The sequence below is a fragment of the Castor canadensis genome, chromosome 1 (assembly GCF_047511655.1).
Source record: "Castor canadensis chromosome 1, mCasCan1.hap1v2, whole genome shotgun sequence".
In the NCBI taxonomy this organism is placed as follows: domain Eukaryota; kingdom Metazoa; phylum Chordata; class Mammalia; order Rodentia; family Castoridae; genus Castor; species Castor canadensis.
In genome coordinates, this window is record NC_133386.1 from 62,696,940 (window position 1) to 62,713,126 (window position 16,187).

General features: G+C 36.1%; 1 protein-coding gene across 9 annotated transcripts in view; it reads left to right on the top strand.

Annotated features, from left to right (window-relative positions):
- The window catches only part of Usp45 (ubiquitin specific peptidase 45), an 87,725-nt gene that overhangs the window by 59,855 nt on the left and 11,683 nt on the right, over positions 1–16,187 (top strand). For all 9 annotated transcript variants that reach the window (XM_074077877.1, XM_074077863.1, XM_074077876.1 and 6 more), the window contains 4 exons: positions 5,886–6,561; positions 8,257–8,354; positions 12,333–12,419; positions 16,004–16,157. In XM_074077877.1, coding sequence (XP_073933978.1) covers positions 5,886–6,561; positions 8,257–8,354; positions 12,333–12,419; positions 16,004–16,157 — 1,015 coding nt within the window. The remainder of the gene's footprint in view (positions 1–5,885; positions 6,562–8,256; positions 8,355–12,332; positions 12,420–16,003; positions 16,158–16,187) is intronic.

The window sequence follows — 16,187 nt, forward strand, 5'->3', positions numbered from 1 at the left end:
GTCATTAGACAGTCTATGTTTAGAAGTCACTTTCCACTAATTCATTAGTTACTGAATCATTTTGGTTATGGAACCAGAATGATTCATTGGTTTCCATTTTAATACTAATAGGTTAATAAAGTCTTATTTAGCTTGATATTAAAGCTTGTAATAAGAGTATAAAAGTATTTTATTTTAGGAAGGTGCTGGTGGCTCATGCTGTCATCCTAAGCTGTGCAGGAGGCTTACATTGGGAGGGTCACAGTTCAAGGCCAGCACGGGCAAAAAAACATTTGCAGTAACCCATCTCAACCAATAACTTGCCAAGGGGTCATTCTGGCAATGTTGGGAAGCGTAAAATAGGAGGATGAGTATCCAGGCTGGTCTGGGCAAAAAGTGAGACCCTATCTTCAAAATAACCAGAGCAAAAGGGCCTGGAGGTGTGGCTCAAGTGGTAGAACTCCTGCTTAGCAAGTGCAAAATTTTGTTCAAACCTTTGTATTGCCAAAGAAGTATTTTATTTTAACAAACTTTTCTTTATAGTGGTCTAGGCTCTGATCTAGTAAGTGTGTCTGTATCAAAAGCAGAAGCTTGCTTTTTTTTTTTTTTTGTGGGACTAGGATTTGTACTCAGGACTTTATGCTAGCAAAGCATGTGCTTTACTGCTAGAGCTGTATCTCCAGTCCATTTTGCTCTGGTTATTTTTGGAAATGGGTTCTCTCAAACTATTTGCCCAGACTGGCCTTGTACTGCAGTCCTTCTGATCTCAGCCTCCCAAGTAGCTAGGATTACAGATGTGAGTCACTGGCACCTGGTGCTCTTTGCATTTTTAAAAATTAATAATAGAGATATAAGTATTGATTGTCAGTTGTGGAAATTTTCATTTTACTAAGTTATACTACAGTTATCTCATTAAAACCTTACATTTAATGTGCAGAATGATAAAAAGTAATATGTTATGACAGTTAGCTGAGAATTTCTTGCCCTCACATTAGAAGATGTTATAACTGATTACCTTGGAAAAGATGAATTTTCTTTTGCTTAGTAATAACAGAGGCAAGTAATAAAACCTTGTGAAATAAAGCAGTATAAAACTAATGTGTGCAATTTCTGGTTTCAGTACAGAAAAAATATTAGTTAAAAAAAGGCAGGTGTAAACAGGAATATCTATGGGCACATGAGATACTTTAAAGACTATACAAGAGTCTGTTCCGTAGGCTATTCTCCATTTCTTCTTGCTCTTTCCTGCAACATTTTTTAAAAGTTGTCCTTATTGAATAAATGTAGAAACCAGAAAGTTTCAAATTGATACCTCTATTTAATAGTTTTCCTTAGTTCATTATGTCAGAAAGAAATCCAGAGGTTTAATTTTGCTGGGCTGCTCCAATATATAAGTGTGTTAGTTTCATGAGAAAAGTTGTTATTATGAAATCACTGAAACCTGTGTTGTACCATTCATCATTGAGCTTACATTCAGAAGGTCACGGTCCTCTTATCTACATGGAAGAAGTTAGGAATGTTTTTACTTTTCCCTTTCTTTTACCAATGAGACCAGTCTGTACCAAAGTCTAATGATAACTGCATGTATCAGCATACTTAAAGATAGATTTGAAGGCTGAGGATATAGCTCAGTGGAAGAGTGTGTTCTTTGTATGCATGAGGTTCTGTGTTCAATTCCCATACCAATCAGTCATTCAATAAATAAATAAAAACTTGAACTGGATGTGCTGGTGTGTACTCAGCCCCAGCTACTTGGGAAGTTGAGGCCAGAGAGGATCATTCACGCTTAAAAGTTTGAGGTTAGCATGGACAATGTAGTTGAGACCCCCCCCCATCTCTAAAATTAAAAAAATAAATAAAAATCAAGCAACTCTGTATTCAGATGTATTTTTACCATTTTTTTCCAGAGGCTTAATTTCTCATATTTATGCAGAATTTACGAAAATGGCAACTTACATGTTTTAAGGTATTAAATTCAACAGATACTTAGAGTTTGTAAGTTTTCAAGTCCAAGTAAAATAATTGCAAGGATATTTTTGTTTATCATGTAATGTTAGCTCATAATTTACTATTAGACGAGGTTTTTGTTTTTGTTTTTGTTTTTTGCTATAAATGAACCAGGAACCCTGCACATGCTAGCCAAGTGCTCTACCACTGTGCTACATCTTTAGCCATGGTTCTTTGAGACACGGACTCACTGTGTAACTCAGGCTGGCTATGAATTTGCTCTGTAGCCCCAGCTGGCCTCAGACTTGTGATCCTCCTGTCTTAGCTTCTGAGTCCTAGAATCACAGACATGAGGCATGATGCTCAGTTCTCATTGGGAACTTTGAGAACACTCAAAAAAAAAAAAAAAGAGAGATATTTCGTCTTTGAGCATTTTTATTTGTCTTATATTTTTAAAGTTTAAAATAGACCCCCCCCCCCACTTCCAGTGTGTGTAACAAAAACAGAAGCTTCTTTTTTTTTGTTGTTCATTTATTCACACGTGCATACATTGTTTGGGTCACTTCTCCACCCTGCCCCCCTCCCCCATCCTTCCTCCCTCCCCTCCTCAGTTTCAGGCAGGTCCTGTTCTGCCTTTGTGACTGATTTTGTTGAAGAAAAGACATAAGCATAATAAATACAAAGCATTTTTGCTAGTTGAGTTAAGGATAGCTATACAGAAAGATTCCTACTATTGCTTTCATGTACCTATGTGTTACAGACCATGTTGATTCAACTCTAACTGATCTTTACACTGGTTCCTGATCCCCTGCTAGTGATAACATGTTGTTTTAAGGTTTCTGTATTAGTTCCTCTGGCGTAGGGACATGAAATGCTTTCATGTTTGGGTTTTCTACCTATTCCTATATCTCCCATATGTGCTCTCCTCTTTTCTTGTGATTCAAGTCCAACCACATTGCTGCATTTGCCCTAGATCTAAAGTCCGCATATGAGGGAGAACATATGATTTTTGGTCTTCTGAGCCTGGCTGACCTCGCTCAGAATGATGTTTTTCCAGTTCCATCCATTTGCCTGCAAATGATAAGATTTCATTTTTCAGAAGCTTCTTGCATCTTTTAAAATCAAAAAGTGAGTTTTATATACTGATCTGATAACGAACTTTTGAGGTTTTTTTACCTCTTGTTTTTTTCTGTTACACTATAGTTATCTCATTAAAACCTTACAAAGTTAATATGAAGATTGATGATGAAGCATTGTATTTCTTAGTTTATAAGACAGGGAAGGAGAATAAAAAGCATTGGGTTAAAAGAAATAAAACCAAGATAGTACTATGAATAACAATGGACAGAGTTAGCACTGGTGGAAAGGGAGAAGATCAGGCCTTATTTAGAGTATTTTAAAAAATAAACAGTGAATAGAATTTTTTTAATTGGAAAATTGCATGAGGCAAAAAAAGCATTACCAAAATAGTCTAAGAGAAAAGATAGGGAAATACAATGTGGCCTTCTGACTGGTCTTTTTCCTAGTTCTAACTCCTCTCCCTGTTCCCCAACACTAATGGGTGCTCCTGCTTGCTGTATATCTAAAATACAAAATTCGTCATCTTACTCCCCACCTGACTTCTCTTTGTCCTCAGAATCAAGGCTGTAACTTATAAAACAGAAACATGAAGAACTACATTTTATCTGCTTTCTCCTCTCCACATTTGTCCTGTTCACAACTTGTATACTTTCTGTGGGCTCTTGTGTATATTGTCTCATTTAACCACCAAGACAACCCATTGTGGTTGGTACTTTTGTCTTATAGGTGAGGAAATTGGAATATTGAGATGTGTACTCTTCCCCAACATCAGCCAGCTAGTAAGTGACAGAACCTGAATTTGAACCCAGGCAGTATAACTGCAGAATCACACTCTTGACTTCTATCTTGTACTCACTCTTTAATAATATAAAGCTTTCTTCCATGCAGGTGTTTTTTTGTTGGTGGGTGTTTTTTTTCATGGTGGGGGAGGGTCTCACTGTATACCCCAGGCTAGTCTTGAACTCACATGATCCTCCTGCCTCAGCCTCCTGAGTGTTAGAACTAAAGGCATGCTCCACCACAGCTGGCTCTTCCATTAAATTTTGATTATCCTTTCAGAATAATCTTATTAATGTTTGGTCCTAATTTATATTATAAACTTAAAGAGAATATATTTAGCAAATTAAATCTATCATATATACACCTAGCAGAAAACAGGGATGGGAATGAGTACTTTAATATTTCATTGGGAACAGGAGGGTAGAAGGGATAGATAGAACAGTTCAGTTTAAAAGTTGCTAAGACTGGGGCTGAAAGTAAAGCTCAGTGGTAGAATGCTTATCTGATATGAGCAAGCCCTGGGTTCTGTCCCCAGTACCATAGAACAAGCAAAAAAAGCAAAACAGAAGTTGTTAGGCTTAATCACCTCTAGTTCCGTGTCACACAGCATTTCCTAGGTTGGATATGTATTTTTTAAAATAGTAGTAGACCCTCTTAGGTGGGTCTGATGATTCATCTGGGTTCAGAAACTATTCAGTTAGCAGTTAGATGAATTGATTTCATCTTGGACATGTTATGAAAAACCTGTTTGGGTATGTAATTTCCCATTGACCATTAATATTATGTACATAATAGGAAAAAATGCTATATAATTTCAACATAGGGGAACTCTTTGGGTGTTACCATAAACTTCATTATTTATCATGTGCCTCTAATAGACCAAATACATATGATGAAATAAATCTTCAATTCAAGTAGTTTAAAATACTTGGTAAACATGAGAGCTAATGTTATTTCCCTGATCGTTTGTTTGTTTATGTATTTGTTTTTGGCATTACTGGGGATTGAACTCAGGGCCTCAAGTTTGCATAGGCAAGTACTCTTATCACTTAAGTCATGTCCCCAGTCCTTTTGTTTTCAGATTGGCACTTGACCTTTGCCTAGGTCAGCTTTGGACCATGATCCTCCTCCCTCTACCTCTGTAATATCTGAGATTGCAGATGTGAACCACCATGTCTGGCTTCTTTTTGATACAGGATCTCACTAACTTTTTTCCCTATGCTGGCCTGGAACCAAGATCTTCCTCTATCTGCCTCTATTTGTAGCTAGGATTATAGTCATATACCACCACGCAGGGCCCTATTTTCCTGATTTTGAATGAAAAAAAAATTGAGGCATAGGCACCTTTTATAATTGATTCTTCTTTTTCTCGTGAATAACTAAAAGTGAAAATACTATCCACATGCAATTTGTGACACTTTATTTTCGTGCTTACTTATTTGTCTTGACTCTTGAGGCAAGCTACAGGAAAAGAACAGTATAGCTCAAATGTTCAACAATGTGGAACCCTTAGTGAAACATTTCTGATAGCTTAAAATCTTTAATTAAATTAGTGGTTAATTCGCCTCACTGCCAAACTTGGGTTGCTCTACCTCTGTTTCACACTATCACAAGAAACAAGGTTGATTGACACCACAGTCTGATCAAAAAGTAGCAATTAATAAGCAAAGTAAAAATTAGATACAAATAAAATAAAATATTTTCTTTCAGGTCTATGGCAGCCAGGCATAAGAGAGCTTTTAACTTGTTACTTTTTAATTTACTTAAAAATACATGTTACATTTTCAAATTTGAACAATCAGCAATTATGCAAAAGTTTAAGTCTCCCTGATAGCCCTCTTTTATAAAAGTCCTGTTGTTCCCTTCTTCACAGACAGTAACCACTTTTGTCAGTTTTCCAAGTAAAGGTTTACGTTCAAATTAAAACTGTTTATTTGTTAAAATATCTTCTATTGATTTAGTTTAGGTAGATTTTAGAAATGACTCTCTGAGAAGTAGTAGTTATTTAATAATTGTGGAACCATTAAATAGAACTTATTGACATATATTTTCAATAAGGTCACAAGATTCTTTTTTCTGAAAACACTGTCAACTTACAGAATCAACGAATTCATGACAGAAAACATGTAAGAAAATTGTCACCTGGAGGAAAGAAGACTGTTGTTATATATCAGAAAAATGAAAATCTTGAAATAAGTGGGGACTCTTCAGTGTTTGCAAGCATCATGGGTACTGAGTCATCTCTGAATGAAAGCCCTACGGATGGCAGTGATAAAGAAGCCAGCCATTGTGAAAGTAGTGCTGATGCTGACAGTGAGGCTTCCCAGTCAGAAAGCACTTCAAAGCAGACCATGCTGTTTAGATCCAGTGGGGAAGCCTGTGTGCACACAGATAGGCACCTTCAATTCACATTGGCAAATAAACTGCCACACACCAAGGAGACTGACAGTAGTGATGAGGGAATGGCTGAAGCAATTTCTGAACTTTGTCTGAGCAGCAGTGAAATTGGAGATCAAGATTTTGACAGAGAAAATCAGCCACTGCATGTTCCAAACAACTTATATTTTTCAGATGGAAAGCATATGAGGTCTCACAGCCCCCAAAATGCTTTTCAGACTCTTTCTCAGAGCTATGTAACTACTTCTAAAGAATGTTCAGTTCAGTCCTGTCTCTACCAGTTTACATCTATGGAATTGCTAATGGGGAATAATAAGCTTCGTTGTGAGCACTGTACGGAGAAGAAGCGGAAGCACCAAAGGGAAACCAGTTCTGCAGGTAAGTAGTTAACCTAATTTATTTTGTATTGATGATGGGTCATAGGCAACTAATGGGTTATTGATCCTAAATGGAGGAACCTGGGAACCTGGTCTGCATGTGAGCTGCTTGGCAAAGGGATTGTCTTATTCATACTTGAGCCTCAGCACTTAAGATACTGGCTGTGCAAAATAGATTTTGAATAGATTTTTGTTCAAATAAATTGATGAGCAAGAAGCACACATCTGTTCCTTGAAAATGCCAATCCATATAGACTTATTTGAGAGAACTAGCTATCTAAAATCTTTCTGAAAGAAATATCCCTAAAATTTACAGTTATATCACTAGTGAGATTAATGATGAAATTACTGTGTCTTATGAATACCATCAATTTGTCATCAACTCAAGATTTATGTTGTGAATAAACAAAGTGGGAAAAAGGGGAACTGTCAAGTAATTTTTCGGTGTGTCTCTAGCCTTAATTAAAGGGAAAGAATACTCTTAGTGCCTAGTTGCTTTAAATGCTGGTTTTGTTATTCAGGTATGGTGAAACCAAGAGATTATGTGATGATTGCCATTGAAAAAACAGTTATAGTTACCAAGAAGTGGGAGCATGCCATGCTATGCAAGGCCACATGGGGAAGTATAAGGGTCATTTGGGGCAGAGACATAAGAGGAGGAAACAGAGCAAGAGCCTTTGTTGTGACCCCAGGGGAAGGAACAGGTGAGGCAGGGTAAAGGAGACTAAGAACTGGCTAGTTTGAGTAACTTTAGCAGGGCTCTGGGGCACAGGTACTGTCCCTAATATCAGGTACCTGACTAGAGTAATTAGGGCACATAGACAGTGGCCTAGGTGTAAGAGCCCAGTAAAGGAGATTGTTGGGGTATGGGCTCTGGATTAAATGGTTTATATATGAAAGACATACTTTAATTGTTTACTACTATTTCTAGAAATTAGCTAACCCAGAGAAGGGCTGTCCCTCCAATATCAATAAGGCCCCAGATGTCAAAGTATCAGAATAAAGACATGTTTAACTAAAGGCACCGATGGCTAATGCTTGTAATCTTAGCTACCCAGGAGGCAGAGATCAGGAGAATCCTGGTTTGAAGCTAGCCCCAGGCAAATAGTTTTCAAGATCATATCTTGAAAAAAAAATCCATCACAAAAAAAGGTTGGCAGAGTGACCCAAGTACTAGGAGTGCCTGCCTGCAAGTGTGAGTTCAAATCCCAGTGCTCCTCCCTACCAGCTCCCCCCCCCAAAAAAAAAAGTTAGATGGAAGCATGAAGAAATACCAATTTACAGTTGTCCATACTGAAACTCTATCATAAATCCTTTCTAACATTTTTATTGAAATGGTCCACGAGTGCCTGTGATGTGGGTTCTTCCTTTGCTGCAATGAGTAATAGGCCTAACTTTTTAAGCTATTAAGTGAGCTTCTGATGGTATTTGGGTAGAAGGCATTAGTTCCTACTAATGCATCTACTTTTTAGCTTCCAAAATTTTGTTGCAAGTATCATCTGTCTACTCTTTGTCATTATTGTTTGCCTTTTTTGAAATTACCCTACTTTAATTTTAGTGGAGTAGAGGCAACCTATAATCATATATCCAATTTCTTTAACAATTTAAAAATGTGGTGTGATGCTTCTATATAAATGTTTATTGTATTATCCTGTAAATACCATATAAGATGGAATGTTTATTTTATTTCATACAGAAAAGAAAGCAGAAGGGGTTTACACTAATGCCAGGAAGCAATTGCTCATTTCTTCGGTGCCAGCTATTCTGATTCTCCATCTTAAAAGATTTCATCAGGTAAAAGTCTCTTTAGTAGTACTATAATCAATTTCATCATGTATTTGCACAAACCTAATTTCTGTGGAATATTGTCAAGGATTAGAAAGTAATTTATGAAATTCAAAATTTTATCATGTGAGGTTTCTTACATTTCTACCTATAATAGTTTATAAGGCTTTCCTGATTAACATTGTTTAAGTAATTGTTGGAGGTGTTGTTCTGTGTGTTAGAAATAAGATCGGGGTCACAATTGAAGACACAGAAACAGAATTGTCTCAGCAAGGCAAAAACTTCTGCAGAAGGGTGCACAGGCACAAAGGGGTAGGTCTGCATTTTTATCCCTGCCCTGCCTCCTTTACTTGGATTGATCAAGTTTGGGTACACAGTCTGCTTGCAATTGGCTAACTCTACACTTGGAATTTGGGGGTGGGGTAGTTAGTAATTTCAGTGAAAATGGAGCGTAGTGAACAAGAACCTGGCACTGCAAGCAGCTAAGATGGCGACACACTTTGATAGAAAAGATTGTTTTCCTCACAAGTATTAGGGTGCTTGCGTAGCACACGGGAAGCCCTGGGTTCAATTCTCTAGTACTGCCAAAAACAAACAAAAGAAAATTCACAGTATTTGAAGATTGAGGAAGTAGGAAGTTGAGTGATGTCCCTAAGTGGTGTTTGTTTGTATGTGTGCTGATTGAAAATAAATTTTGTTAAGAACACTTATAAGGAGCTAGGTAGTAAAGAACACACACCTTTTTGATCATACTGAAAGGGTTCTAGGGCTGGGCAGTGTCACTAGAACTAAACATACAAAGGTTCCAAGGCAGACTTTGTACCTGTAGGACTTCATAATGGGAGGTAACCTAAATATTAATGATGCGTCAGATTTCTCTCCCAATTTTTTGTACTTTCAGTGTAATGCCTTTGTATTTTTAAAAATTATTTTTAAATTTCTCTGGAGGAATGAGTAAGTGAAAATACTGAAACATTTTTGAAGATGGAAGCTGGTTTTTTCACCAGGCGCCGGTGGCTCATGCTTGTAATCCTAGCTACTCAGGAGGCAGACATCAGGAGGATCGTGGTTTGAAGCCAACCACGGGCAAATGGTTTGTGAGACCCTATCTCAAAAAAACTTCACAAAAAAGGTCTGATGGCGTGGCTCAAGGTGAAGGCCCTGAGTTCAAACCACAGTGCCACAAAAAAAAAAAAAATGCTGGTTTTGATACTTCTGTTTTAACATAAAACTGTAGTAAGTGAATTTGGACGTGACTGTAATTTAAAGCTATTTTTTTATGATAAAGGAAGAGTCTCAAATCAGTTGGGAAGGGGTCTGGATTTATTCAGTAAAGGACTTAGGAAAAATACCACTTGAAAAAATAAAAATTTAGAGCTTTGCACTAGATATCTGTATTATTTTCAGACACATTTTAATGCATGAAACAAATTATCAGAAAGGTTAGAATGAAATTTAAGGAATATTTGATCTGACCTCTGTGTGAAGGACTTACTAAGTATAAAACCCATGAAAGAAATCTTAAGGAAAAAGATCAAGGGGTGTGTGTGTGTGTGTGTATGTGTGTATGCATGTTAGGATTTGAACCCAAGACCTCATGCATGCTAAACATGTATTCTGCCACTGTGTTGTACCCCCCCCACCCCTGACTGATAGTTTTGAGTACATATTGCAGCATTTCAGGGTGCTGCAGATGATCAGCAAAAAGATTTTTCTCTGTACCTCACCCTTATCCACAGAAAGATTTTAAGTTCTTAGTTTTCTATACCTACTGCTGTAAAAAAAAATGTCAGTGGAAGTGAAATGGCTTTGGAGAGCAGAAGCTGATATACTGTGTCTCATCACATTACAATGCCTTGCGTCTGCAGGCCTCTGTGAACAAGGGGGAATTGTGAACATCACAGAAGCCAACTTCAAAATTGTACTACAGTTGTTTATGTTTTTATTTGCATTGCTTTTTAGGAAGAGCTTAAAAAAGTATTGATGAATACCTCATTCCCCTCTTGTTTTCAAGCTAAATGTTATGTCTCAAAGCCACATTAACATTCCCAAGGGAATTGTTGGGAGAAAAATGCCTAAGTAATAGCGCTGCTTTTAGTTTATTAGTATCTCTAAAAGGCTTGCTTCTCTATGGTAACTTTAGAGCTGTATAACGGAACCATGCACAAACTGAGTAGAGATCTTAGTTATGAATATGCCAAATAATTAATATTGTATGAAAAGAGCTCTTAAAAATCAATAAGAAAAATGTCAAGACCCTAATATTAAACGAGTGAAGAATATCAAAGAATATCAATTGGCAGTTCTAGAAGAGGGAGTACAAATTCCAATAAAGTATGAAAATAAGTCCAACCTTCCCCGCAAAAGAATTGCAAATCAAAGGAACAGATTCCTTTTGTAACGTCTCCAAGTTTACAAAGATACAGTTAGTGCTGATAACGATGAAAGGGAATATAGATATTCTCATTTGTCCGCAGTGGGAGTGTCAATTGACAACACTTTCTAGAAAGTAATGAGTAATGAATATGAAGACCATCAAGTTGAAAAAGAAAAAGAACATCAAGTAATGTTTTGAATTAATCAGTTTTTGAACTAAGTAATTTCACTTCTAAGAACCATCACAAGGAAATAAGAGATGTACACAAAAAAGGAAATATCCTTCTTATAGATCAAGCCAGATGTAAGGCCTAGTCTAGTGTTGCAGAATAGCAGATATTTATTTTAATGACTGGAATATAGTTATTAAAATATAGTGTATTTCTCTGTGAAAAGAAAAAAAGGCAAGAGACTGCACTTATAATTCACTCTTTCAAAAAATTATCCTCTAGAAAAAATTCATCTGATTTTATAGAATTTTTACAAAGTTTCTTCTATTATAGGATAATTTGTCAACAGTGGAGTACTCACTGGGGAGGACATAATTTCAGTGTTCATATTGAGTGCCTAAGGAGGTCACCTGGTGAAAAGGAAGGCAAAGAAATTGAATGCAGATTAAATAATTATTCCTGGATATGATCTTATAATTTCATGTGAGATACCATGTTAATCCTTACAAAGATCATTTGAAAAACAAATCACTGCAAATATTTTGCCCCCCCCCAAAGTTGTCTTTTTTGTTGTTGTGTTAAAGAATAGTAAGAAATTTGCTGGAGGTGTGGCTCAAATGGCAGAGTGCCTAGCAAAAAGAAGAAAATTACGTGATTAGTATGCAATGAAATGACTAGTCAGTGAAGTCACAATAAGTTGCATGTTAGTTTTTTGTCTAACCATACAATTCAGATTTAACTTATCTTCTCATTCTAAGAATCATCTTAATATTTATAGATCTCCTTCTCACTGTCTTTAATAGTCTGTCAAATAGGTTTTATTACCATTATGTAATGCAAAGCATATATTTTTCAAGATTTGTTTTTGGAAATTAAAAATAGAAAAGGAGATAGAGCTTACTCAATGAAGGTTCATCTATATAACATAACATTTACTTTTATTGATAAAATGTTTTGAGTGTTCACTTTCTGCTTTTTAGTGAATGAATATAATTGAATTTTAGAAATTAAAAAGACCTAATAGAATCCAGTTGTTTCTGTTTTCTGGGTTGACCTAGATGAGGTTGCCTAGAGTCAGGTTCATTGTTTACAAGTCACTGAGTCCTAGAACGCCATGGTCTTGACTTTTTAGTTGGATACATTTTCATGATAGCATAAATGTCAGTAGCTAATCTTTTAACATACTAGATTAATATTTCTGTAAGTGTTGAAAAACCAGTGGAAATAATTATTTTCTTTATTATGCATGGTAAAAGTCCCCAAGTAAAAGAATAATCTTTGCACTAGTAATTTATGAAACCTAACTTTTTTTGATCTATTCATTAGTCATGTTTATATCTATGAAAAACTAACTTCTAAAATTCCTCTTTTGGTTTTAATTAACACAGTGCTTTAGACCTAATTAAGTTTGTGGCATTAAATTTTTTTTTGATCCTTTTAGGCTGGCTTGAGTCTTCGTAAAGTAAACAGACATGTAGATTTTCCACTTACGCTTGACTTAGCACCATTCTGTTCTGCTACTTGTAAGGTACTGTATTTTAAGATATTTAATTAACTTGCAAATAGTACGTTCAGAAACATCTGTGTGTTATTAGGCTGTGCTTTCATGATATTTTAAAAATAAGTTTGTCTTCTGAAAGGGATTTAGTAGTAAAGTTAAATCAGTATCTTGTGCCACATACACTAAATGTGACTAGTTCTTTGGGAGAAAGGTGAGTAAGGACTGCTTATAAATGCTAATGGATGATGATGATAGCTGAGAAAAGTGAGCAGGCTTTGTGCTTTCCTTGATCCTTTGAGTGATCTGCTTAATGAGTAGTAATTTTGGCATTTCTGTAGATCTGTATCTTTTGCAGATCAAACTCTAGTGCATTGTTTTTTATGTTCTTTCCTGTATACTACTGAGAGTAGCATACTACTCTGTTGAGTACAATACTTCAGAATTGCTAATGTCTTAACAGTTATAGAAAGCAGACCTAGTTATAATTGCTTGTACTTACATGTGAGAATTATATGGATAAAATTGATGACTTTTTCTTGAGGAAACCAGTTCTAGGGTAATATAGTCTCCTGTTCATGATTATTGGCTAGAAGTCTAGGTTTTGTGGAATGTAGTAGAATGCTTTCTCTCTTTCTCTTTCTTTTTCTGTATACGAGCTTGAGCTCAGGGCCAAGCACTCTACACTTGAGCCTCACTTCCAGCCCTTTTTTGCTTTTGATTATTTTTCAGATAGGGTCTTGCATTTTTTGCCTTGACCGGCCTCAGACCATGATCTTCCTTTCTAGGCTGCTTGAGTACCTGGGATTACAGGTGTGCCCCACCATGCTCATCTTGTTTGTCTGGCCTGGCCTGGAAATATGGTGCTCTTGATATCCACCTTCTGAGTAGCTGGGATTATGTGCATGAGCCACATATCTAGCCTAATAGAATGCTTACTGAACTTAATATTTTCAGTACATTGATTAAAACAAAAATATCTTCTATGTAATTTTCCAGTGTATCGAATCTTATCTACTGTGGAATACCAACTCTGTCAGTATTCCTAGAATTTGACAATGTGGTAAATAACAGTGAAATTTAATGAGCTCCATATTAAGTTCATGAGGACATTATATTTTTATAAGTACCTATTATGGAAAATTTCTAACATACACAAAAGTAGACAGACCAGTAAAACAAATCTTTAGGGCAGGAGTGCCCTAAAACCTGAGATCCATGGACAGTCCTGTCCCATTCACACATTCTTCCACTTTGTTCTGTACTATTATTTTTAATAGTACTATGATTTTAATAGTACTATGATTTTTAAGCATCATTTCATTCTTCCTTTTTTTTTTTTTGAAATAGCGTCTTCCTCTATAGCCCAGGCTAGCCATCCCTACCCTCTTGTAGTAGAGAAAACCCCTTTGTTGTGTGGCTTATTATTACAAGCATTCAGAAATGATGCTGGCTAGGTCTTCTTTTTTGTGTTATTGGGGATTGAACGCAAGGCCTCACACTTGCTATGCATATTCTCTACCACTTAAGCCATGCTCTCAATCCTTTTGGTTTTTAGTTTTTCAGATAGGGTGTTGTGCTCTTTGCCTGGGCTGGCCCTGGCAATCCTTTTACCTCTGCCACCCCCTGTAGCTGGGATTACAGGTTTATGCCGCCATACCTGGCTTCAAATAATTTCTTAATAACTGTTCCTAAATGTGATAATAAATGTGATTTTAAAGTGAATAAGGGTCACATGTTAAAATTGGATGATGTCTTTTAAGCCTACTTTAATGTGTAGTAGGTCTCTCCTCTCGTCATTTATTTGTTGAAGAAAGCAGACCATCTTTCTTGTGGTTTTTCATAATTTAGATTTTGATGATCATCCCTCTGTCTTCTTTATTGCCTGCTATGAGATTTGAATAGATTGCCTCTGGAAAGGTTTGAATGGATTCAAGTTTGATAGTCAAACCCCTCTCTTTATTTTTCATAAGGCTATTTCATAGGAAGTTTTCTGTTCTTTCATTGGGGAGCACATTGTACCACTTATCTTTTTGCAGTATTAGCAGCAATAGTGCTTAATACTAGATCCATGAGTTAAGAATTACAGAATGGTGATATTCTAATTATGACATTTCTTTGTAATTTATTAGCTAGAATACTTTTGTATAAAGAGAAATTCCTTCATCTGTTTAGGTACCTCATGGTATAGTTCTTATACATGAGATATTTGACTCTTGCTAACCCAGTGTTCAAAATAATGAATTACTTCACTAGTGTCCTCAAGCTGTTATCAGTTTGTCATTATAAATTCATTGATTTAAATATATTAGATCTGTTCCAATTCATTATACTATTCTTTTTGTTCATCCTCTAATTTATTACTCTATTGGTAGTTGATCGCTGAAAACCACTTCAAGCCACCTCTTGGGTAGAACAGGTTCTGCCTCAAGGTGGAGTGGGGGTGGGGGAAGGAAGGTGGCTCAAATAATGTATACACATGTAAGTAAATGTAAAAATGATAAAATAAAAATTTTCCCAAATAGAAGTATAATACTCTCAGAATAAGAAAAATGCATTGTGAAGTAAACACACACACATACACATACACACACATAAACACACACACACAGAGTCACCTCTTGGAACCTTTTTTTGGTATGGTACTGGAGTTTGAACTCAGGGCCTTATACTTGCTGGGCTACACCTCCAGCCCTCCAGAGTACTTTTGACATTTTGACATGACCGTAGCAGTTCCTTTGTAAGGGTTATGCCACCAAGTGGCTATATTGTTCATTTGCATAGTTTTTAAATTTTTCTGCATAAGGGTTGCTTTTCAAATTTAATTTTAATAGTTATGTAAAATATTTACATAGTTCCATAGCAAAATATCAGATGTACTGGAGAAGATAAATTCAAGAAGTTTGTTTTTGATCCATGTCCATTTTCCCTGTTCCTTTCTTTTATACATAACCATTTAAAAACTTACGGGTTTTTTTTTAATATAAGCAGATATGTGTGTATTTGCATCTCCCCTCTTAAATAATAGCTTGCACTATGAACTCCCTTTTTTTCTACCTTATTTTCTTTTTTGAAGGGGGAGTGGTACTGGGGCTTGAAATCAGGGTCTTGTACTTGTTTTCTACCACTGGAACCACACTTCCAGCCCTCTGTAGTCTATCCTATAGAAATGTTACAGTTTATTCAATCTGTCCTTAATTTATGGACATTTGAGTTTATTCCAGTCTTTTGATGTTCTGAATAGTCCTGCAGTTAATACTCTGATGTGTGTCTTTTTACATTTTGCTCATGTTCCTGTGGGATAAAATCCTAGAAATAGGATTGATGAATACAAGGGAAATACATATGTAATTTAGCTAGGCAACATGAAATATCCCTACATAGGTGTTGAACTCCTTTGCATTCCCACATACAGTCTCAGCAATTAGTACTTTACTGCGCAACCCTGTATCAGAGAATATTGTCCAGAGTTTGCATTTTTGCTAGCCTAATATCTCAGTGCAGTTTTAATAATGCATTTAATATTTTAACCAGGATATATATTTACTTACATTTTCTTATAACTATTCACTAAATGTTGCTAATTTGGTGGGTTTTTTCCCTCTGTTTAATAGAATGTAGGTGTGGGAGATAAAGTTCTCTATGGTCTTTACGGCATAGTGGAACATAGTGGCTCGATGAGAGGAGGCCATTACACTGCTTATGTGAAAGTGAGAGTGCCCTCCAGGAAATTATCGGAACAGATCAATGGAAGGAAATATGTACCTGGTATGTCATCCTTAGTATACTTTATTCTTA